This window comes from Phaethon aethereus (genome assembly GCF_964289735.1).
Source record: "Phaethon aethereus genome assembly, chromosome: 2".
In the NCBI taxonomy this organism is placed as follows: Eukaryota; Metazoa; Chordata; class Aves; order Phaethontiformes; family Phaethontidae; genus Phaethon; species Phaethon aethereus.
In genome coordinates, this window is record NC_138582.1 from 63,084,981 (window position 1) to 63,109,667 (window position 24,687).

A 24,687-nucleotide genomic window follows, 5' to 3' on the forward strand; every position below is an offset into this window, starting at 1 on the left:
GCACTGCAACAAGAAGCCAGCTGTTACCAAGCTACTTAAACAGAAGAAACAAGTTTCTTTCCTACAAGGAAAAAGGATGCAATACATTTTCCCTGGTTATGATTTATATTGTCAGGTTCACTCACAGACTTAACTAAAAAACATGCGTATGCCTAAACAGACAAAATTCCTTAATTTAGTGCTATAGCACAGTAATTTCTCATGTGATCAAGCTGCCTTATAAGGAGGACATTATAATGTGTATTATACAGTAACACAGCCATAAAAAAAGAAGAAAGAAAAACATGAATACTAAGAGAAAAGCAATATAAGTTTTGTTTCTACGGTACTCTCCATTACATCAATGCCAAAGGCTACATTATAGCTTATCCTTAGAAATTTTAACCCTGGACACAAATTAGTCCTTTTCAAAAGTCACAGGGTTGTATTAAAAGTGACTTTTATGATTAAACAGGTAACAAAAATGCACTATACTAAACAATCTCTATGAATATTAATCTTATGCTGCATTAACTCCCTTCCAGAGCAAGTAACAGTCTCAAACAAAAATACCAACACCAATTACCTCAAAGATATTTAACAATCTAAATTAAACACTGTAAAACAAACGTACACCATTCAAAAACCTTGTCATTAGAGTTATGCAAAATGGTCAGAGGGTGTTTATATTTACGTCTTCCTTTATCAAGTTGTACTGTGGATTCAGAAAACTTAAAGATCATTTGCACTGTAAGTTTGTGTAAGCACTATACAAAACAATTTAACACGCAAGGTTTATGATTTAGTTTTTCAATATTTTTATCTGCTAAAGCACTAATAAAGACTTAATTTAACATATAACTCCCACATACTATATCAAGTAAACATTCTTCACTGCCAATAATTATATTATTACATGGTAGAACAGTTCTCTAATTCCTAAGAATTTACATTTAACTTGAGAAAATAGAAAAGTTTGGTATTATTTTTCCAAAATAATGTGCAACAGGTAGTATACGTGACTTCTTGGAAAACTCTTGTCTTTAGCTATCAGGCTCTGAAAGACTTTACAGATCTCTCAGTCTTTCTTAGTTTTCAACCCTAATTTTATATGAATGAGTGTTCAGCTGGGCTAGATTAGTAGTAGTTCAACACATACACTAAGGTCAAGTAACATTATCTTACTGTTCTGTAAATGAACAATTCAAAACTTTTAAAAATGGTGTAGAATTGTACCTGCAAATTCCTTCCGTTTCAATTGCTCTTTTTAATCTATTAAAGACAATTAAGAAAACATCTTTTTTCATGTCAATTTCTGAGAGAATTTGAATACATGCAAGTCAGAACTACGATAATGCAGGCAAAAAGGTCCTCTTTCATGAAGATCATCAATAAATGACTACCTTCAATAAATAAGTCTATTTGGAAATTGTAGGGAATTCTTTTGCCAAACAAGTTAGTCTTTTTTCTTTTCCATTATGTCTTTCTGTTTAAGCTCTCCATCTGAAAGTTCTGTATATTTTCCGTTCTTTTCCTCCTCTTGTTCTTCCTCACTGCCTTCGTCTGTGAGCTCCCGATCACCATTTTCCTTTTTAGCTGCCTCATGTTCATCTACCCCTCCATCTGTATCAGCTGTGCAGATTCCGTAACACATAATGCTGATGACCCCCAGGGGCAACCCAAAGAGAAAGCATCCCAGAAGTGGTGAACTCTTGAACACAGACTGTTGAAACACAAATTCGAAGTAAAAAACACTTTTAGTGAATATACAGAATTACCACATTACTTCTCTTATTACTCTGTGCATTTATTCAGAAACATCCAAAATGACAGAGACGAGGGTTTTTCATTTTTTCGTGGTTTTTGGTTGTTTTTTTTTTTTTTTTTCAGAAAGGAGAAGTCCTCGTTTTAACCATTCCTACTACAAGTTCACAAAAAAAGTCTCAGAACTTCAAATATTATAATGCTGCATTGGGATAGTTAATGTTAATATGCCAACTGTATATCCTATTAATTGTTTGAAGCTTGAAAAACAACTGTTCTAATAGTTAAAATGACACTTTGAGGCAATCCGTTTCATCTCTTATTTGTGTCTCATTCTCAAAAATTAATTTGAGTAATAAGGGATCTGCAGAAACATTCTGTTATTAGACAACCTCCTACTGAAGAACAGTTTAATGGCACAGGAGGAAGGACTTTTGGTTTCAGAAACTGATGGCTAAATGTTGCACATTCACAGAAGTTTGGAAGCCACTCATACAGAAACATTTGAGTTTCAATTTAAATTTATAGCACGGGGTTTTCTTGTGTAGGACAAGTGAAGAAATGGATTGGTGTACATCTTTCCCAACAAAATCCTGTTAGGCATAATTAATCTATAAGAAAGATGATAAAAATACTTGCTTTAGAAATACACCAAGTGTAGTATTTACAACCCATTTGCCCTAACTAATTAGACTGAAACCATAACATTTCTCAGAACATAGAAGTGCTATCAATTTCAATGAAAGAACGTCAAAAGGGTCAAGGAAAAGATTTTCAATTCTCCCTATTCTATCCCTTAAAATACATGTCAGACTAATACAGAGAAGGAGTGAAAAATGAAGAAACTAATGCATATTGAATATTTAGCACACTGGAAAATATTATTAAAAACTTCATTTAAGAAGTTCATTTGGCTTAAGTCTAGTGTATATGTACTTGTAATATATATGCTATATAACAAAAAACAAACATCTAAAAATATTTCAAAACCCTCTGAAAAGATTTGCATCTTGACTGACAAGAGTCCCATCCAATTTAACAAAAAATAAAACTTACCACTACAGTAGACTTGGCATCATAGATTATTCTCTTGATTCGTTGTAGAATTCCATCACCACCCTGTGCCTGAAATTTCAAATGGAACCATGTCAAAACTGCTGACACTTTTCAGTTATGATTCCAAAAGTTCATTCTTCAGACCTTGCAAGCTTAAGTCCCTTTAGAAGGAAATGAAAAGTAATTATTCTTGCATCTCATGATGCCCAGACACTCCAACTTCTCAAGCATGGATAAGCATTTCAATAGTCTCATAAAAAATTCCCTCACAATTGTTTTAAACAATCAGTGCAAACAGTGGACTGGCACTCCACTCTCTTACTATAGCAGAACGCTAACAGAAACTACCAACAGTCCTGATGTAACAATTATAAAATTGCAGAGATCTTCTGGACTTTCCTGCAGCTGATGGATATCTATTTATGGATTATGACAGAAGCAGAAAAATCTACGAACTAAGTAACAAGAAGACACAAAGGTGTGATAAAGAAAACTTGTGTCAAGCAATGACAGATTATACCTAAATTGCCACCTAATTTAGGTGGCAGACTAACTACATGAATCTGAAAGCCATTTGTCTGTTGAACAGGACCAGTTTTCACCTGCCTTGAGTTGCCAGAGAAACAAATGGGAAGAAAACCTACATTTTGGAAGTCAACCTATCAGCACTTGACCCTAACCAAAACCCCATAAATAACAAAAAAAGTTCACAAGATGAAACACACTCACAGAAGGCCCTATAGGGCCTTACAGAAAATAACAGGAAAGCCAAGGTGAATAATCCAACACCTCCCAAGGAAGGGAGGGGGTGAATGTTAGACTTCTCAGAAATTTCACTGTGGTTCAGAAAGTCCGCATCCTAATACCTGTTTACCAGTATACTTTAAAGATTAATTCCTCAACAGCTGCACAATTTATTCGTCCTGAACATAGACAAAGTAGTGTCATTTTACATCTGTACACACTGTTTAGCTTAAATGAAGTCACATCCTGTATTGTCGGTCTTGTATTAGCACTCTCATGTACATATAGAGATATGAATTTAAACAGTCCTTTAATCATTCTAGCTGAAATACTGAAAACAAATGGTAGAAAGACCTAAGCGACACTATGGCAAAAAGACATACGGCATCAAAAATTAATTTCCTCAAAGTTAAAAAACAGACAGAAACCAATTTAATTTGTCGTTTCAACCAGAGGGTTATATTTAAATACAGCCAAATAGATGTTAGTAACATAATTCGATGCAATTAATAAAGCACTGTAGAAGTGAGAATTGAAGAACACAGAACCACCAAATAAGTTACAGGAACACCCCTTACCTTGCAACTGGAAGCATGACCAGGAAAGTCATGAACAGGAAACAAATCCACCTATGTTATATTGCTACATTATTTTTTCAGATTAAATAAACCAAAGTACCCCGTATGACTGAAATGATCTACAGCATTCCTTGTCATTATCACATGATGATCTAAAACTGTTGGCATAACATAAAGTGGGATTCAGATAACACAGTAAGCATTCAATATACTGTGAATTAGGGCTTAAATCAATACAGGCTTCCCTCAGGAAACAGCCAAATGATTTATTAACACTGTCCCCCTTCATTGCAAAGCCTTCTCGCTCCATAAGCACAAACGAAAGGTCTGATCCATGATCTCTTTCCTCGTCCACACAATATAGCCTTCTGTCCAACTTACAGTACACTGAGGAAATAAGCAAGCCTGACTTGTTTTGCCTACATTTAAAAATTGTCCAATCCATCAATTCCAAATGGATTTATTCATTTTGTTGCTTTAATAAAAGACAGCTCATTTTTACCTTTAGAGCAGAGAGGGGTAAGCTTGTGTCTGTTTGTAACGTGCAAAGCAAGTATACCACTATTTTTTTAATATGAACATATCATTCATCAAGCTATTTATTAATTTTCTGCCCACAAGAAAGAGTAGAGTTGAATTATGCACTAAGAGAATTTTTAATCAAATGCATTTAAAGCAAACCAGGACATGAGTAAAAAGCTCTCCATTTACCAGTGACACCAGTAAAAGGAATATCGAGAAAAGCCAGCTAACATTATGCTATAAACAAAAAACCCCTTGCTTTCTACAAGAGGTTTTGCAGTCAGAAAGCAAGCAGTGGCACACCTCAAGAACTCAGAATCACGTATTCACTCGCAGCACACAAGACAGGAAGACAGATGGGACAGGAAGCTAAAACACACAGAATAGCAACCAGCGTAACCAAATTTTTTCCTTACTTTAGCATCTAAGGAAATAAACACCAATCAACACATTCCAAGTCACAATGAAGACTTACTTCAGCTGTACCATCCAAGATATTGTTAATAAACTGAACCATGTCTTCTGTGTTCTCAATGTGCCTATCTGGTAGAAAATACTGCTGATTGGAGGTATTCAGTACAACAATAGTAGGGATTGTCAAGTCACTGGAAACATAAAACAGGTAATTTAGACATTGAAAGAACTAATATGTAAAATACTGCAATTCAAATAATTCCTACACCATTTAAAAGGGTAACCATTAACCTCCACTTTGTGTGTGTTCCTTGTAGCAGTTTCTTAAATGCAAAAGGGAAAGGGGGAAGAGAATTACCTGAATGGTACGAGCATATTTCTCACTAATATTTTTCCTTCACATCTGTGTCAGCAATGCTATTGAAGCTTATTGCATTTTACATACCCAAAGTGACTGCAAATCAGGTACCTTAAGACTTTCCAATTAGTAAGAGATCACAGATAGCAGCCTTGTATTTGAAATACACTATTAGGACAACACAACTGTTAGGACAATTAATTTAAAACACTTAATTAAGTGTTTTACTGCACAAAGGCAAAAGTATAATCCAAATATCATACAGCCACAGTCCAATTGATCAGCTCTATCAATCAACCTCTACCTGTCAAGTCAAAAGAATAAGCCATACCAAAGTTTTATTACATTTCTTTCAGATGTGGCAGATGAGCTGGAATTTTTAAACAATTATTACTCAGCAGTTGACCTTCACGTGCATAAGCATTGTTTAGTATCACAGAATCAGAACAAAAGAAAAAAAAAGTTAGAAATTATCTCTGGAGATAAACCAGTATAATCTACTGTTCAAAGTAGCCCTACATCAGGTTTAAGGAAATTTAGTACTGCACAAGTACATTGTTCAACAAGCAAGATTTAAAATACATTAAATAAGGTGAACAATTTCCTATACTCTGCCAATTTTCTACAGTTCTGTCACCAATGAATTTAAATACTAGGTGGCTTTCCTTCACAGCAGCAGTTTTTCCCACATTTTCACTTTTGTCTAACAGTGCCCCACCCATCTATATTTGTAATCCATGTAGTATTGATGATGACATCAGCCTAACTGGCTATTAATTGATAGTCAATTATTTAATGAAAAAATTGTTTAGCATTTACTCAAGATTCCCATTTTTCTTTGAAGTCATAGAATTTATTCTAAATTTTCTCACACTCTTTAGGTGTTTTGTTTTGGTTTTAATTTAAATTCAGTTCCAAATATAGAAGTGAACAAGTTTAACACTTATACATGAGAATTTTCTAAGCTCCTAGAAAGCTTAGTAATTTAAGGCTTAAGGTGCAGACCACATTCCCAGTATTCAAGTTGAAAGCATGGTTGCACCTCAGAAAATGTAACGCCAACTACAGAGATAACAAAATAATTTAATCCTTTCAAAGGAACTTTAAAAAAAAACAACCAAATGACAGAACTTTGTCAACAGTGACAACCTGCAACATAAGATTCTCTAAATACAATTTTTCCCTTGACATTTTCATTCTCTATTTATTAGGAACAAACAAGAAACATAAGTAGGAGGCAATCAAACCAAGGCAGGTGCTTTTGCAAGTGTGTGGTAACAAGTTATCAGCTTCTGCCAAAACACCTCCTCTCATTCAAAACAGAACAGGTTTTATTACTCAGACGCAGAAAAGATATCCCCTGCACCCTCCCCCCCGCAAAAAGAAAAAAGTGCTTCTATTGCATTTAGTAGCCTGGTAACTGAGGTTCTTGGAATTGGTTGTAGAGCAGCTGAAAGATAAACGCTATATACAAATGTCATACTCTATACAGAGATTCATAAAAACCACATTTAATATGTTTCTTCCAAGAGCTGAGGAATTAATACTCTACATATACTTATAGTTGACATTCCAATGTTACACAGCTTAGCTTAAAAAAAGATGTAGTTTTGCTTTCAGTAAAACACATAATATTCTGTTTTCTTCTTCTGTGCATAGTTTTAACTATATCATTTTTTAACCCAATAAACACATGTTCATCCACTGCTGAAAAGACAGACAAATAAATGGGTACAGGCTGTTCAGAAAAGACAGGAGAGGAAGGAAGGGCAGAGGCATTGCCCTCTATGTCAAGAAATGGATTGAGTGTGAAGAGCTGTCTCTGAAGAAGAGCCACGAGCAAGTTGAAAGCTTATGGGTAAGAATCAAAAACAGAGGCAACAAAGGGAACCTTGTGGTTGGTGTCCACTACAGGCTGCCCGATCAAGGGGAGTCTATTGATGAAGCCTTCTTACTCCAGCTACAGAAGGCAACATGCTCACAGGCTCCCATCCTGCTGGGGGGACTTCAACCACCCCAACATCTGCTGGAAAAGTAGCACAGCGAGCAACAGGCAATCCAGGAGACTTGAGGAGTGCATGAAGGATAACTTCTTAAGCCAGGTAACAGACAGCCCTACCAGAGGGGATGCCATACTGGACCTTTTGGTCACTAATGCATGTGAGCTAATTGGTGACATCAGGATTGGAGGCAGCATGGACTGCAGTGACCATGCACTGGTGGAGTTCACAGTAGTGAGGGATATGGGGCAGGCAAAGAGTAAAGTCAGGACCCTAAATTTTAGGAGAGCACACTTTCAGCTCCTCAGGGAGTTAGTCAATAGGATCCCCTGGGAAACTGCCCTCAGGGACAAGGGAGCAGAACAGAACTGGCAGATATTTTAAGGACGCTTTCCCTAGAGTGCAAGAGCTCTTGATATCCAGATGTAACAAATCAGGAAAGGAAGGCAAGAGGCCAGAATGGCTGAGTCAAGACCTGCTGATCAAATTAAAGGGCCAGAAGTAAATGCACAGGCAGTGGAAGCACGGACAGGTATCCTGGGAAGAGTACAGGGACGTTGCCCGCTTGTGTTGGGATGGGGTCAAGAAGGCCAAAGCGTGGATGGAGCTGAACTTGGCAAAGAACGCAAAGGATAGTAAGAAGGGCTTCTATAGGTATGTTAGCCAGAAAGTGAAGGTCAAAGAAAGCGCACCCCCTTTGATGTGCAAGACTGGCAGACTGGCAACAACTGATGAGGAGAAGGCTGAGGTACTCAATGATTTCTTTGCCTCAGTCTTCACTGGCAATTTCTCTTCCCACACCTCTCGAGGGGATGGACTGTTCCTCCAGTCCCCGGTCTTGGTAAGTGCCTCCCACTGTAAGAGAAGATCAGGTTCAAAACCACCTGAGGAACTGTACATAACTCTACGGGACCTGACAAGATGCATCCAGAGTCCTGAGGGAACCGACTGATGTAGTTGCCAAGCCACACTCCATTACATCCGAAAAGTCATGAAAGTCAGGTGAAGTCCCTGGAGACTGGAAAAATGGAAACATTGCACCCATGTTTAAAAAGGGTAGCAAGGAGGACCCTGGGAACTACCGATCTGTCAGCTTCCCCTCTGTGCCTGGGAAGATCATGGAACAGATCCTCCTAGAAGTTGGCTAAGGCACAGGGAGGACAGGGAGGTGATTGGAGACAGCCAGCATGGCTTCCCCAAGGGCAAGTCCTGCCTGAGCAACCTAGCGGCCTTCTGTGATGCAGTGACCACATCAGTGGACAAGGGAAAAGCTACTAATGTCCTCTCTCTGGACTTCTGAAAGGACTTTGACATGATCCCCCAAAACATCCCCCTCTCTACGTTGCAGAAAGATCGATTTGATGGGTGGACTGTTGGGTGGATGAGGAATTAGTTGGATGGTCGCATCCAGAGGGTAGTGGTAAACAGCTCAATGTCCAACAAGGCCAAGCGCAGGGTCCTGCACCTGGGTCAGGGCAACCCCCAGTATCAGTACAGGCTGGGCAATGAAGGGATTGATAGAAGAAGGACTTGGGCGTACTGGTGGATGAAAACCTCGACATGAGCCTGCAACGTGCGCTCATAGCCCACAAGGCCAATTTGTCTCCTGGGCTGCATCCAAAGAAGCATGGCCAGCAGGTCAAGGGAGGAGATTCTGCCTCCCTGCTCTGGTTAGACCCCAGCTGCAATATTGCGTCCAGCTCTGGAGCCCTCAGCACAGGCAAAACATGGACCTGTTGGAGAGGGTCCAGAGGAGGGCCACAAAAATGATCAGAGGAATGGAACACCTCTCCTATGAAGAAAGGCTGAGAGTTGGGATTGTTCAACCTGGAGAACAGAAGGCTCTGGGTTGACCTTATTGCGGCCTTCCAGTACTTAAAGGGGGCTTATACAAAAGATGGGGACAGAATTTTTAACAGGGCCCCGAGCAACAGAACAAAGGGTAACGGTTTTAAAGTAAAAGAGGGCATCTTTCGACTAGATATAAGGAAGAAATTTTTCACCATGAGGATGGTGAAACACTGGAACAGGGTGCCCAGAGAGGTGGTAGATGCCCCATCCCTGGAAACATTCCAGGTCAGGTTGGATGGGGCTCTGAGCACCCTGATATAGTTGAATATGTACCTGCTCATTACAGGGGAGGTTGGATTAGATGACCTTAAAAGGTCCCTTTCAACCCAAAGATTCTATGATTTTATCTAGCACAGTAAAAATATTCTGCAATAGATTTCTCACTGTTCAAGATGCTTTTTCTATTTTCACTTGCTGCCACCTAGTGGAAAACTGAAGCACTGGCAATATGATTTTAATTATTCAAGTAGCCACATGAAGAGCAGCTACTTGTATCACTGCACATATTTTGCTGCTTTCTTTTGGTGCTTTCCACTTATGCTAGAAATGTATACGCTCTGTTTAAAAAATAATTAAAAGTTTGTGAGTACTTGAACAGCACCTTCTCTTATACTACAAGACATAAAATCAGGCATTCTTGCCACTACCACCACATCACTACTGCTGTAAGTGGCAGTTCTGTTGTATTCCCCTTCATTTTCTCCCTCCCAGGGACCTCAGCTCCCTCCCCTGTTTCTCTGCACATCAGTTTTGGTACTCAGAAGAATACACGGGAAGACATTTAAGGGTTTTGCTCTATCAGCGAAATAACTCCCCTACTTGCCTAGCCAAAAAAGCAAATGCTTTTCTGCCAGATAAACAAGCTGAAACAGCTCCACAGCCAGTCAGACATAAGAGCCTGCACCGGAGAAGCAGTAATGAAGCGAGAGAGGTCTCATTCTTGGCAGCTATAAAGCACTAGACCAATCGCATCACTTAAACATAGCTGTCTCTCAAGTGAAGTTAAATTAATTGTATTCAGGTGTCAATCTACAGACACCACAGAAATATGGTCCTTGTGCCTCCTGAGTCCCCAGTGAGGCTCCCAGAACCTTTAGGGACACAAACTCATGCTTTGTTCATGCTTTAAACCCCAAGAAAGGGGTTTGGAAAACTTACAGAGCTGGTATATTGACCCGTTTCTTCCTTCTTTCACGCAAAAGGCCAGAGTAGAATAAGTAGTCAACTGTAAATGCCAAGCAACTTAACTCTCTAATTACGCATTTTTAGACAAGGATCGTAATAAGGGCAAATATCAATATCTTGTTAAGCTACATATATATTTCAAAATGTACCATGTACATATCAAGTGCAGACAGCATCTTCCACGCACTTTTTGCTGCTTCTCTGAAGAAGCAGATTTCTATGCATCAGCCTCAAAAATGAATTCAGAATGAAATGTTTCTCTACAGAAATCAAAACCTGAGATAATGTATAACCATTATTTACATTTCCTTTTACAAATTAACATAACTTTAAACTTAATGAAAGCAAAAAACAGCACAGTTCTAAGAGTAATTAATTTAAAGTAGACATAAAAGGTAAGCTTTGTCAAGCAGCATTATCAGTAAGCCAAACTTCTAACACAAAATTATGCAGTTTAGTTTAACAAACACTGAATTCTGAGGACAGTGATTTTTTTTTTTTATCCCATGTAAGGCAGGAATTCTTCAGAATATTTTTTTCAATTAAATATACTTAGCAACAGATACAAGAGAAGAAAGAATATTCAAGTAAGAATTTACTTACTCCATTAGTAAACTATTAATGTAATCATTTCCATCCATATGGCCAAATTGGAAATCCCTGTAAGTGAAGCAGTGAAAAGGAGAATCATGAAAAATGGGTTTCAGCAAGAGCTCTTCCTTAAATATTTTTCCTATAACTCAAGATAAAAGCACACACTCAGCAATATAACTCAAAAATTGATGATCTACAGGACAGTCAGCATCCCAAAACACTCAGTTAATGGAATGATCTTATTAAACATCAGTATATGAATATCAAAGCAGGCACTATAACATTTTTCATATGTAGAAAAAAAATGACTGCTGCCTTAAAAAGTTTAATGCAGAAGTTCACTTAAGATACCACAGTACCATGTCTGCCTACCTATGAAAGTGATCCCGATAATCTCTAGCAACCTCCTGAATAATAGATTTTAGTCTGGAAGGAAAAAAAGTTACATTGATAATCCAAGACATACTCTGTCAAAATACAAAAAAAAAAAAATTGAGATTTCCTCAGTAAGCAGCAATTAGTACCTCATTAAAAGTAATGATTCCCTATTCTGTTAACAAAAACCACCTCATTCATCTTGTTTGGTTCCTAAGGGTTGAAAGGCTATCTACCACACAGTCTCAACAGGAGAAAAGCAGACAGTCAGGCTACTTCATCTATTGTCTTTTGAAGATGCAGCACTGTGACTCTGAAGCAAATCCAAAGAGGTCTGGGAAAATAGCATACACTTGAACAATATTTTTAGTCTCATTATGTATGCAATCAGAAAGGGACAGGGGAAGGTCTTGCTCCTGCCAGTCTCTTCAGCAAACTCCAACCCAACTGAAAATGTCCCTTCATATAAGTTCCACAGACAACGAATATAAAAGCATCACTAATTTAATTTTTAACGCAACTGAGCTGAAGAACAGTCATTTGTTTGAACATACTAAGTTCATCTCAAAGTTATCTGAACTTAAGTACTCCCGTCTATGTTTGAAAGGTGAAACAATAGCTTTAAAAAGCTATGTGATCACGGTTTGTTCCAGTGATCTCATTAACAAACAGCAGAAGAGTGATACAGAAACTCTCATCATCTCATTGAACTCACATGTGCTTCAACAGAGCCATAAATTAAGTAAATTCAGTAGGCTGAAGTCATACATTAGAGAACATACACAAGTTAAAACCATTCATTTAACCTAGCATTTCTGAATATTTAAGAAAATTCCAAAGTTCTCTATGTCATACCAGAACATTTCTCCCATAGCATCACCAATACTCAATTCTGTACCTGGTATGTTCCACTGAAGAGTTTTTATCATCAATGACTGCAATAGCCACGAGTTTTCCTAAAATAAGGAATAAAATACTTGAAAACATTTAAAAAGAAACACACAGTATCAGATGGAAAATACTCCAACCTAGAAGATTAGACACTCTCTAGGGACAGGAATTAGTTTTAAGCATAAACCAACCTTGATGCCAAATAGTCTCTTGCAGCTGACCAAATTGTGTTTTTCTTAAAGCTACTGAAAATAAATTAAGATCTGGCTTAATGCCATACCACTAGTGTTCTATGAAAAGTCTGTTTATGAATGAAATTAAAAGAGGAAAACCACAGATAAAAATTAATTCCCTACCCAAACTGCATATTTGCATATACCTAAATGTGGGACTATGAAAAACTTTATTATATAATTGCAATTACAAGCTGATTCTAATTGATTGAATTACTGTTGTGTGGATTCAGTACCAACTATTTCTCACACTACTGAAAATCTGGAATATAATCCTTACAGAAAAAAACATGGAAAATTTACTGGCAGAGCCTGGAATTCATTGCATCAGGAAAACAACTCCGTTCACAGACCTCTGTCAGAGGAGCTTAAAGACCAAACACCAGAATATACTGATCTTTTCAGGATTCATTTTGTGAAGTTTTTCTGATTAAAAGAAAACGCCAAAGCCTCTTAAGTTGAAACAGATCAAAAATATGTTTAGAAAGCTGGCCAAAGGTTCTCCAGATCAAGTACTTCCTGTTAGGAAAGCAGACCTGTTAGTGTAGTCATCAGTTGAATTAACTAAAGCCTCAAGCTTAAGAAGTGCAGAAAAACAGTTTAAGTCTCTCTAGATGCCCTGACGCACTCAAAACCCACCCCACTAAGCCAATCTATGGCTCAGTTCCTACCTATCACCATGCCACAGGAAGCATTCCTCTCAAAAAAAAGAAACTCACTCTTGTTCAAGCAATACTGAATGGTTTTGAGGGCAAAAACCATCGATTCATTCCCAGACTTTCTAGTGAAACAGCAATACCTTCTGCCACCCTGGCTTCTTCCAAACCTCAATCCTCACTTTTCCCATTTCTTTCCACACCGTAAGACATTACCTAGTGAACACACTATGAAACAACTACTTTTTAGATCAGAAAAGACAACACAGATAAATTCCAGGTACTGTATATTTATACATAGAGCTCTTAAAAATAAATGATGGCTTGTCCATTGTATTAATGAGCTTATAATTTTTTTTTTGTAAATTGAGGAATTGTTAAACAAAAATATATCATGAAGAAATATGCTACATTTAAACAATTTGTAACAGCACTTCTATAAATAACCTTTTAAAATGCAGGTGTAACAATGTTAGGTTCTTACACGGTTGTGAAACTAAGTGTTTCATAATTTTTAAAACCCAAAAGCACTCAATGTTGCATTGAATATAAACTACTTTCTTTTGAAATGGAATATAGATTATAAGGTATCCTGGCCTGGAAAAATCAACACTGACAGCATTTCTTCTGCTACTTCAGCGTATGTGTACCTTAAAAGCAATACAACTCATTTGCCTATTCCAGAAGTCACTTGGCTGCAAAGTTTTCATTTGGCTTGCAAAAAATTTTACTGAACTATTACTAAAGTATTCCAGGACAGGCACACTTTGGTAGATGCTCTCCACCCTTCCTTACCATACCTACTTTAAAGATATTTGAATCCATTAATGTAAGACATATCTAAATCCATCCATATATGATACTTCTAAATCCAGTCATAAAATTCCCTGTAGGTATTCCAAGAGTTAATATGCAATTTATGCAAAATCTAAGGTGCTCTTAAATTAACAGTCCTACTAATTTTTAAGTTTTTTTAATACTATAGGATTAGACAAACAAATTTTTATGTTGCGAGGAAAGGACTAGTGTAGGCTTTGGATGGGAAGAAGCCTCTACTCAATAGAATAAGTCTCACCAACGTCAAAAAAAGATTGGCACTATCACATCTAACTCTGAGATTAACTCATTTTTGAGGTTTGAAAAACACATTCTTTCATTTTTCTTAGCGTTAAGTACAAGGGATGCTGAAGAGTTCAGTGGTAGCAGCATCTCACCTGTATCTCCAAGTTCATACAGCGTAAACCCATCTACATTAAGATAACCTTGAAATCTTTCTCTATTTATCCAGGATGACAAATCACCGTCTTCATACTCTAAAAAAAAAAGGAAAACAGAAAAATGCTGAAAGTTGAACACACATCATGCATTAAAACCCTTTTTTTTTTTTTAAGAGAGGAAATCAGATTTTTTTTTTCTTTTAGTACTACAGAGGCAAACACCATTTTTTCCTTTTTCCTTTTATTGTTGTTAGCCAAGATATCTCACATTTCTGGATTATTTCTCTTGAGTTTTAAAATTTCTAGAGCCTTTTCAATTGTTGAACAAAAAGTATGTGTATTATAGCAAAGCATGAAAAGCTGATTTGATGATTATTTTTTCCCAAATCAAGGATAAACAATGCTATTTTAGAAGATAACATGACCCAGTGCAGAAAGGAAATTTCAATTTTTTTAAAGGAGGGGTCAAGTTTTATACAAAGTGAAGAGATACAAAAAATACAGAAAGCACTATTTGTGAGTGTCCTTAAAAAAAACTGAAAAACTGAAAAAAATTAAGACAAACTAGATGCATTAACAGCATTGTGAATGTATGAACAAATAGATACATATGATTCAAAATCAGTTATACTGAAGGCTACAGTTTCAGATGCTAGATGCTTTAACCTGTACAGAATCAAACTCTAATACATACCAGAAACACCATTATAATTTGATCTTAATCACAAGTAAAAAAGAAAAACGTATATAATCATATATATGATGCATATATATACACACATATATTAATGCACATTAAATAAATAAACTTATGTTAAAGCCCACTATATAGAATGGATTATCAATAACTTCAGGTTCACAACTAATTGTCATAAGATTGTAGCAAGCAATTCCAAGCATAAAGCTTCCCACAGATCTGCATCCCATTCCCCTACTACGGAGAAGAAAAAAAACCAAAATAAGCAAACAAGGTTAGAGCATTGAAATGGATTTTGCTAAACCTTTTTCTTATAGCAAGCTCTTCAAATTTCTGCCCAAAACAGTTACACATATAACCTTATCCAATCTCTTATACTGCGTCTTTATAACTTGTTTGATTTACAATAATGTTTCTAGTACATTATAAAAGAGTAAAAATTTTACAAAGTAAATTAGAAGCCTGGATTATTACAAGTTTTGTGTTTGTTTTGAAAGGTGTGGAAAAAGCAATTCAGAAGTGTTCATCTTTGGCAAGCTTTCCTTCTCCAGGCCCATTGTAAAAAAAAAAAAAAAATCAAATGCAAATGAAGGAGGCTGTAGAGTTAATTTTTTATCTGGAGGATGATTGGTAAGGCAACAGACTGGAGAGGAAGACAAGTACAGCCATTCTATGAAATCACCAAGAGTATCCTTGATGGGCCATACTATTTTGCTGTGGTACGACTGATCCTCAGAAATTAGAACAGCAATATAGCTGTATAAAAGCAGTACGGCTTTACAGTATAGTCCAAGTATAATCTAGCACTTATATATGGATATCCAAACATACGGATATACACTTTTTATACAAATGGCAGGTGTATTGCTGTCAGTGGCATTATGAAACACTACTAGTCTCAGGTGGCCATTCTATAACTTGCACTTTGAACAATACAGTCAAAAGTATTTTATCAAGCCTAAAATTGCATATCAACTGTTCCAAGTGACAACAGTCCGCATCTCCTTAACCTTTCTGTGAGGGACACTTTCAGGAAGGGAAAAACAGACTGACTGGTGAACGGTTCAATGTATGCATAGTATGGCCTCGTCAGTTATATAGGGATAGTTATGCTGTCTGATCCTTTCCCACTACCAATATCCAAGTAACACAAATGTGAAAGTCACATATGCTCAAAGCTACCAGTTAAGGCCCTCCAAATTTTAATATCGGGAATAAAGGCAGAATCAATTTCCTCTTCCTTCACAGTTTTTGAAGGAAGGCTTGTTGTCCTAAGAAAGCATAGAGCTGGTATTGCCAAGGCACAAAAAGCTCAAACTGAACACTTTTACACCATCTCTGAGCAGAGTACACATCTGGAAACAAAAAAAATCAAGTTAACTTCAAGAGTGAGAGATCTGACTGTCAGGAAGAGCACTTAAAGAAATGTGATTAACTTTTTGGAACTGTAAATTCATCTTATGTGTGACTCCTCTTCAGCAAGAGTATTCTTCTGTTTTGCGTGCCATGAATTTGGACATGGAGCAATGGGATAACCTTTAGAAGTGTGATAATGCCAACAAAGCAATAATATTAGAAGCTACGTCTTACTGATAACACCAAGCAAACATCAACACTTCTATTTCAGTACTGCTAAAACCAATTCCTTCTCAAATGCATTTTGTTCCGTAAGAACTAATTAGTCTTTTCTCCTTCATGAAGGAGCTGTTATTTATCACAAAACTGGGGAATTTCCCAGCACCCCAACACAACTTTCAAAGAAATCCCAACTGTTCCAGTTTCTTTATATATACTTTAAATATCTTGCCTTAAGGTCCCCACTTTCACCATTTTCCCACCTGCCCACTTTCACTTACCATCATAAACAAAGTAAGTTCCATCTTTGAAGACCACAACAGCAGGCAATTCAGGCAATGTCACATACTGAAGGAGAAGCAGTTTTCAATTAGTCCATGGAAGATTAAAAGATTTTTAAACAAACAAGCAAAAAAAACTTTAAAGTGTGGAAATGCAGTCCACGGGGAAAATCTCAAAGTACATTTAAATGTTTCCTATCCACTTTTACTAAAGTAAATCTATCAGTTTCCACATATTAAAAACTAATACAACATAAATGCAATTTTGAGAGGTAGGTCTCACAAAGTGTAAATAACACAGGATTTTCACTACTATCTGCAGTAGCATGAAGAATATTTTATCTGTGGGACATGAACTTTAAACAGAAGATCATAACTTGAGGGTTTTATCAATTATGCTCTTTGTTCCCAACTTACGTTGTTGTCACCACACCTGTCATACTATTACTTCTACTAAATGGCCAGTCAATAGTATCGTAGGGTGAAATAGTAATATTGAAAACATGTCCCACTGAATCTGGGCTATTTCCTGTGGTTCAGGCTGATTAGAATCTAAAGACACAGCTCCAGCAGACAGGGCTGCAAGTAGCCCTATTCAGGCAAACAGAACAATGAATGAATGCATTATGCTAAACATGATATTTAGGATGGTCAGCAACATACTCAAAAAAAATACAAAGTGTAGAAACCTTTCCCTTGGAACTTAAAAGAATCTTATTCAGCTCATGTTTTCAGCAAACTGCCACAGAAGAAATACTGCATCTACTCCTTACTGCTTGCTACCATTTTAAGTTAAAATTCTAATAGCACTTGTGGTTAAGAAAGGACTGTGTCATGAGCTTAGTTTTGATGATTATGTTGGCTGAATTGTCTAATTTACTGATGTATTTGAGAAACACAAGAACAGTATCATGAATGTTTTTTCAAATGACATGCCCTCTGTAATCATTCTGCATTATCTTTCTTGGAAATAAATGTAAAAGCACCAGGTTTATAACGTAACAGCTCATATGAATGAGCAAGAAGGTAATTCTAAATGAAGTTCTATTCTGTTATTTGCCCCTAAACATAGTTTAGAATCTTTAAAGGGCAAATTAGTCTATGTACAACTTACGGCTTGCAAAAGATGCCTGAAGCTTGGAATAAGATTACCTAAGTGACAAACAGTGCCTAACAGTGAATACTGACATGTAAAGCCTCATTACAACTAGTAACCATTGATTTCATAACATTTTTGCTTCTCTCCATAAAATATTACATACCATCAGTACTTCAGTTTAAATTACATTTGTGAGAAACTGCATTTGGTGGGAAAAACAGCTCACCGCATGCATCACTGTGACCACAGAATATCAAAGAGTTCCAGCCTTTTACACTCTTTCCACTTGTATCAGGTTTGTGTGGCAATGTTTTGGTAGGAGGGAGGCTACAGGCGTGGATTTTGTGAGAAGGTGCCAGAAGCTTCCCCTGGGTCCAACAAAGCCAATTGCCAGACAGCTCCAAGACAGACCTGCTGCTGGCCAAGGCCGAGCCCGTCAGCAACAGCGATAGTGCCTCTGCGATAACATAGTTAAGGAGGGGGAAAACACCTGTGCAATTGCAGCCAGAGAGAAGAGTGAGCATATGTGACAAAAACAACTCTGCAGACACCAAGGTCACTGAAGAAGGGGGAAGGCTTACTCTAGGCACCAGAGCTGAGATTCCCCTTCTAGCCCCTGGTGAACACCATGGTCAGGCAGGCTGTCCCCCTGCAGCCCATGGTGGAGCAGATATCCACCTGCAGCCCATGGAGGACATCACGCAGTAGCAGGTGGATATACCCATGCTGGAGCAGGCTCCTGGCAGACCTGTGGACCCAGGGAGAGAGGAGTCCACATTGGAACAGGTTTGCTGGCAGAACTTGTGACGCTGCAGAGGACCCACGCTGGAGCAGTCTGTTCCTGAAGGACTGCACCCCACGGAAGGGACCCAGGCTGGAGCAGTTCATGAAGAACTGCAGCCATGGGAAGGACCCCACGTTGGAGCAGAGGAAGACTATGAGGAGTCCTCCCCCTGAAGAGGAAGGAGCAGCAGAGACAACGTATGATGAACTGACCAGAACTCCCACTCCCCATCAAATAGGGAAATAAAAATCAAAAGTAGCTACCTTCCTGAGTAGGTTGTATGGTCCATGCTGAGTTCTGCATATCTGTTTGATTCTATCAATATGACTGAACAAGTAATTTGGCCAATACAAAGCAATCACAGACTGAAATTTTCTTTGTATTCTTTAACCACATAGACTAAAAAATTAAATGTTTCAGTGTAATTAGTTTGAAATTTATCAAAACTAAATGCATTGAAAGAAGCCATCTCTGTGCCATCAAAAGAGCAAAATTACATATGTGAGGAGAACTATACCATTTCTGAAGAAATAGTAGGAACTGAAACAACTTACCTCAGGCAGAACATCTTCTGAGGCAGAAAAAAAGTATGTATAAACTATTAGTTCTGAAGCAACTTCAATGTATTTTTCCTGGAAAAATACAAACAAGGCTGTTTAATTTCTGAACTTTTAGTATGCTTCAAATGAAAGCTATGTGACATAGCTTATCTTCAAAGAGTAATTAGAAAATACAGGTATGACACAAGCAAAACACTTCAATAAATGTAAAAAAAGATGAAAACTTATTACAAGCATGCATTACAACCTTTTAGAAGGTATTTTAAACTACATCTGTGAATAGTCAAAGGAAGTAACTTTATTTAATCAAGCTTCAAACCTTTAAAGGAGATTCACCACCAACATACACAAAAAGTACACGATGTCTCTTTTGCACATGCTCGAACATATGCTGGCTAGGAAGTGGCCTGATGAGAGGTCTGGGACGAGGGGAAAAAAAAGAGAAAGAAAAATCTCAGTTTCTGCAAGCTGCAAAACCTAACCAAATAAAAATCCCCAAGAAAATGCCATACCGGTTTTTGTGTTGGGTTTGCTGTTTTTTTTTTTTAAACTAATTTCCCCAATGCAAATTCATTTAGTTTTTCAGTTTATTTCAATTTCAACTAAAAGAAAAAACACTAAAAATCCCCTCAAAATAAACTTATGTTCCCCAAATAGCACACTTCAATTTGAAATTAATATATTCATATAAAATGTTGCTATGATGTAAACATTCGTGCCATTTGCTGGCCACAAGATCACAGACTGGGTTGAAAGGGACCTTAAAGGTCATCTAGCCCAACCCCCCCACCATGGACAGGGACATTCTCCACTAGATCAGATTGCTTAAAGCTCCATCCAACCTGACCTTGAACACTTCCAGGGATGGGACATCCACAGCCTCTCTGGACAAGCTGTTCCAGGGTCTTACCACCCTTACAGCAAAAAATGTCTTCTTCATGTCAAATTTGAATCTACACTCTTTCACTGTAAAACCGTTGCCGCTTATCCTGCCAGCACAGGCCCTGATAAGACAAGAATCTCTCCATCTTTCTACTAAGCCCTCTTTATATAGTGAAAGGTCACAATAAGGTCTCCCCAGCCACAATAAAGTCTCAGTCATTTGAGAGAGATCCCAAATGCAAGCACAGCAGTTAAGAAAATGCGATCTTAGAAATAATCTTACAAAATTATGGTAAATTACTAGAGATCACTGATATTCCTAACTACAGAATTACAAGCAATAGTTAATATTTTGAATCTATATGAATGCTTCTTAATTATAGCTAAGAAAGAAAGAAAGAAATATGATTCCTTTTTCTCCCCAGAGATCACTGTTTATAACATTTTGATGACACAGGTCACTGTAGGGAAGGAAGAAAAAGCCAACAGAAATTGTTATGAACAATTCTGTAAAAGCAATTTCCTTTTGTTGCCAACTGCCATAACTTTTCAAATGCATAAACATATATTAAACTAGTATTTCTAAGATAACTTTTGAGTATTAAACAGATTCTGCCTTAGTAATGATTTCTATCTATCAGCCAACATTTAGGTCAGTATTCTTGTTTCTGGTTTCCATGAGTTTCATTTATTCATAGTTTCCACTATTTTGAAAAGCCTTTAGTTCTTGCACTGTAAAGAAGGGATTGTGACTAGCCAGTTTCTACTTACCTTCTCTGTGCCACTCTCCACCAGTCTCACATGCAAACACAAGTAGTGTACATATAGTTTCTAACTTCATGTCAATGTCTTGTTCTTTTTTAAATAGATCTAATTTTTGGTCCACCTCAAAATCCTACCGAAGTTTTAGGTCGCGAGAACCAGTCTCACAGAAGAGTATACTTACCCTGCTACTCTATTAGCAAATTCAACTATATCATCTTTAGTTCTAGGTCCTCTGTAGTTGTATGCCAAGTCACCTTTTAAACTAGGTAAGTAGAAAAGACAAAAAAACAGAATTGAAATCAACTTAACTGTATCAGCACATGTAGAATTAGTCAATCTTCACATGTTTATTACAGTCACCTTTTAGCAAGCAATAAGCAAGGTAATTTTTCGAATAGTCAGATAAAAGAAGTGGTCAGCAAAACATAAAATTCAATATTGCAATACAACACAATTATGGAGCAAAAACTTATTTACACAATATCTGATTTATTGACTTTTAAAAATAATTAACATTATCATTATTTTCTAGTGCACAGAAGTCATTTACTTTGTGAACAGACAGGTCATTTGGAACATTTGCTTATGACCACACAAAAAACCCCTCACACCCAAGCAAAACCCCAAACATTCAGCATTTATACTGCTTAGGGATTAGTCCTCTTATAAAACATATAAACTCCTCTTTAATGCTTTCTTTATAATTGAAAAGTATCAAATGACCTACAAAACCTTCTGAATTTATGTACTAAATTAAGCTTCCATAAAGTGTTGGTCAGTTTAGTGTACTCTGCTGACAGGGGATGCAGCATGCTTGCATTATAAGAATATTCAAGTAAGTTGTACTAATTCTAACACACTTTCTTTGAATCCATATAGGTTTAGGAAACTCATAGGGAAAAAAACAAACCAAATTTTCCATGTCTCTATATGCCAACAACATTTAGCACCTTAAATACTAATAAGCTAAACATCTCTGCCACCTTTTTGAGAAAACTAACTTGACAAGAGTTTTTATATATTACATATTATGAATACTATTTGTTTAACCAATAACCTGCTAACAAACACAGTAAGTTCACAGTAAAAATAGTACTTAAAATTACTTTATTTAACATGACCATGCACTGGACTATATATGATACATGCTATAAGTACATATAATACCATTATGGACTGTTATTTTCCTATATATGTTGTCCTCCGTTGTTTGGATTTTTTTTTAATTACATGAAGGAAAAAAAAAATCTACATACACTTCTCATCAAACAACTGTTCTCACACTTCATCCTATATACTAACCACTACTGTCATCTACATAAGATTTTCAGGTACACTGAAGAGAAGAGAGGTAATTAAAATACGAAAATGCAATCAGCAACCCATAAAAGTTAACAGGACGACTCAGGTATGCACTTACTGCTTGAGTCACTCTTAAGGTGTCAAATCAGTCAGTGCACGAAATTCCTTTTAATAATAGTTATTTAATACATATGTACATTTGAAATATATATTTATATACACACACTTTTACAAAGTTATATAGAAATCAGCAGTTAAATGAACTCCAAATTTGCTAACTTGCCTTTAAGAGTTCTGTTTCTAAATAAGTTTGATATTACTGAATTTCAAAGCAAAACAGCCCAGTAGAAATCAAAGATAATGTCAAAATTAAACGTAGGGGTATTTATGTTTGTTTGATTTTGGTTTGGGGGCTTTTTTTGTGGTTGGTTTGTTTGGGACTTTTAAGCAGAGCGCACTATTTTTTTTTACTGTCATGAAATCAGTGGTAGGATAGGTAACTCTTATAAATTCAATGGGAAGCATCAACTTACAGCTTAATTGTTGGATAGCCTCTCACTCCAAATTCAGATGCAATACCTGAAAGAAATGCCAAAGTGAACCCAGACTTTCTTGCTCTCCTACCTTAATCTTTAAATATAGTTTACTATTCCCACGTAAATAAATGAAGAACCTACCACTTAGTTCAGTATAAATTATATTACTTGCTTGCAAGAAGCTGCTGTTATGATGCTACATCATGACATTTTGGACCTCTTTCAGAAGTACTGCAGGGTCCCAGCATAGGCTCTCAATTCATATGGCACAAGTCAAATGGCATGAGAATCCTCTAAATAGACATGTTCAGTCAGTTTTCACCAAAAAGTAGTATGCATTTAATATGCACATACAATTGGGTGAAAATATCAGAGGCAAGAATTAAGCATCATGGATGTAGAGTTGTAAATACTAATGCATAAAAGAAATATAAAAGACAATTAACTACTCGTGATACAGTAATGGGTAACAACAAAAGTGCAGTATCATACCGTAGCATTTACAAAAAAGTCAGTTTTTAAAGCATATTTTGCAGCGGTAAATGTCTACTGTCATGAACTTCACCAGAAACAAGACACTTTCTAAGCAATCAGTTACTTACCTACTGCTTACTAAAGTGCTAAAAAGTAAGACTATTGTAGAACCTTTTCTCCCACCTCACATTTGTTTAAAACCTTGTATCTTGCTCTTATCAATTGGAGGAGTGCAATTCGCAACCATCCTTGCAGTTGTGACCATAGCAACTGCTACCTTAAATTATACTTTCCAGTCAATTCAGTGTTTTCCAAAAGTTAAACTAAGTCTTAAAAAAAGGCTAAAATAAGTCTAAAATTCTGGCAATACTTGTGCAATCCCCTACTGGAAAACAACTCCGGCATTCAAAATGCACCAAGATTCAATACTTTAAACATTCTGAAGCTACCAACCACATGCCAGAGCAGCAGATGTGGGAGGACTTGTGTGCAGGGCTCTGAATAACAGTTTAGAAATTGCCACCCTAACGGTGTTTGCCTGGATCAAAATCCTAATTGCATAGAACTACAGATAAAATTAGCAACTCACCTACTGGCACCATAGTCAAAGGAGACTGGGCTAAGAAATATGCATAGTAGGATCAATTTGATTCTGATCCTTTTCTCTCATAGCTGTACTACATAGAACTAGAAGGCATTAAAATGTATATTAATTTCTCCTTGTACAGCTCTTGAGCACAGTCAGAATTGCAAAATAGACAATTTTTAATATATTTTTTTAAACATCCCAGACATGGAGATTTTTGATATTAAAATCCTGCTACCTAATCCTATCGTAAAATTCTACTAAAACAGAGATCCTAAAATCCTCTCAACATCATGGAAGGGACTGACTTACACCACCACCTCCACTTTATGTGAAAAATGCAGTATAGGCAAACAGCAGCAATTATGCTAGCCCCAGGTGAGATGTACTTCTACTCTCATCACGTTCAGTAGACTTCTGAGGCTAATCCCCATGAAAATTCAACTGATACCACACCAGGTGACTGCTCTGTTAATATAACTGCTGTATCCTCATTCCACAGAGCTACCAGAGACAAGAGTTACTGGATGCTTCGTATGTTCTGCTGTGATCTCAACTCTCTGATGACAAGCTACCCAAAGTTCAGAGTTCTCGCGCTACTTCACATTCCTATTAGGAACACAAACTTTGCGAGCCAACCATGCATGTTCCTTCCTAGTCACACATGTGTGCTCAGCTGCATCTCCTTCTGATATTCTCAAGATTTAATTACTTTGATTTCAGAGAAAA

At 36.9% G+C, this 24,687-nt stretch overlaps 1 protein-coding gene across 1 annotated transcript in view; it reads right to left on the minus strand.

The window, feature by feature from the left end:
* Positions 1-1,435: 1,435 nt before the first annotated feature.
* Positions 1,436-24,687, minus strand: part of TMX3 (thioredoxin related transmembrane protein 3) — a gene marked incomplete at both ends in the record, with an annotated part of 33,056 nt that continues 9,804 nt past the window's right edge. The window contains 12 exons of the mRNA XM_081996440.1: positions 1,436-1,702; positions 2,800-2,868; positions 5,119-5,248; positions 11,055-11,111; positions 11,418-11,471; positions 12,319-12,376; positions 14,415-14,513; positions 16,971-17,037; positions 19,408-19,485; positions 19,733-19,832; positions 21,242-21,322; positions 22,896-22,941. Of these exons, the coding sequence (XP_081852566.1) occupies positions 1,436-1,702; positions 2,800-2,868; positions 5,119-5,248; positions 11,055-11,111; positions 11,418-11,471; positions 12,319-12,376; positions 14,415-14,513; positions 16,971-17,037; positions 19,408-19,485; positions 19,733-19,832; positions 21,242-21,322; positions 22,896-22,941 (1,106 nt within the window). The remainder of the gene's footprint in view (positions 1,703-2,799; positions 2,869-5,118; positions 5,249-11,054; positions 11,112-11,417; positions 11,472-12,318; positions 12,377-14,414; positions 14,514-16,970; positions 17,038-19,407; positions 19,486-19,732; positions 19,833-21,241; positions 21,323-22,895; positions 22,942-24,687) is intronic.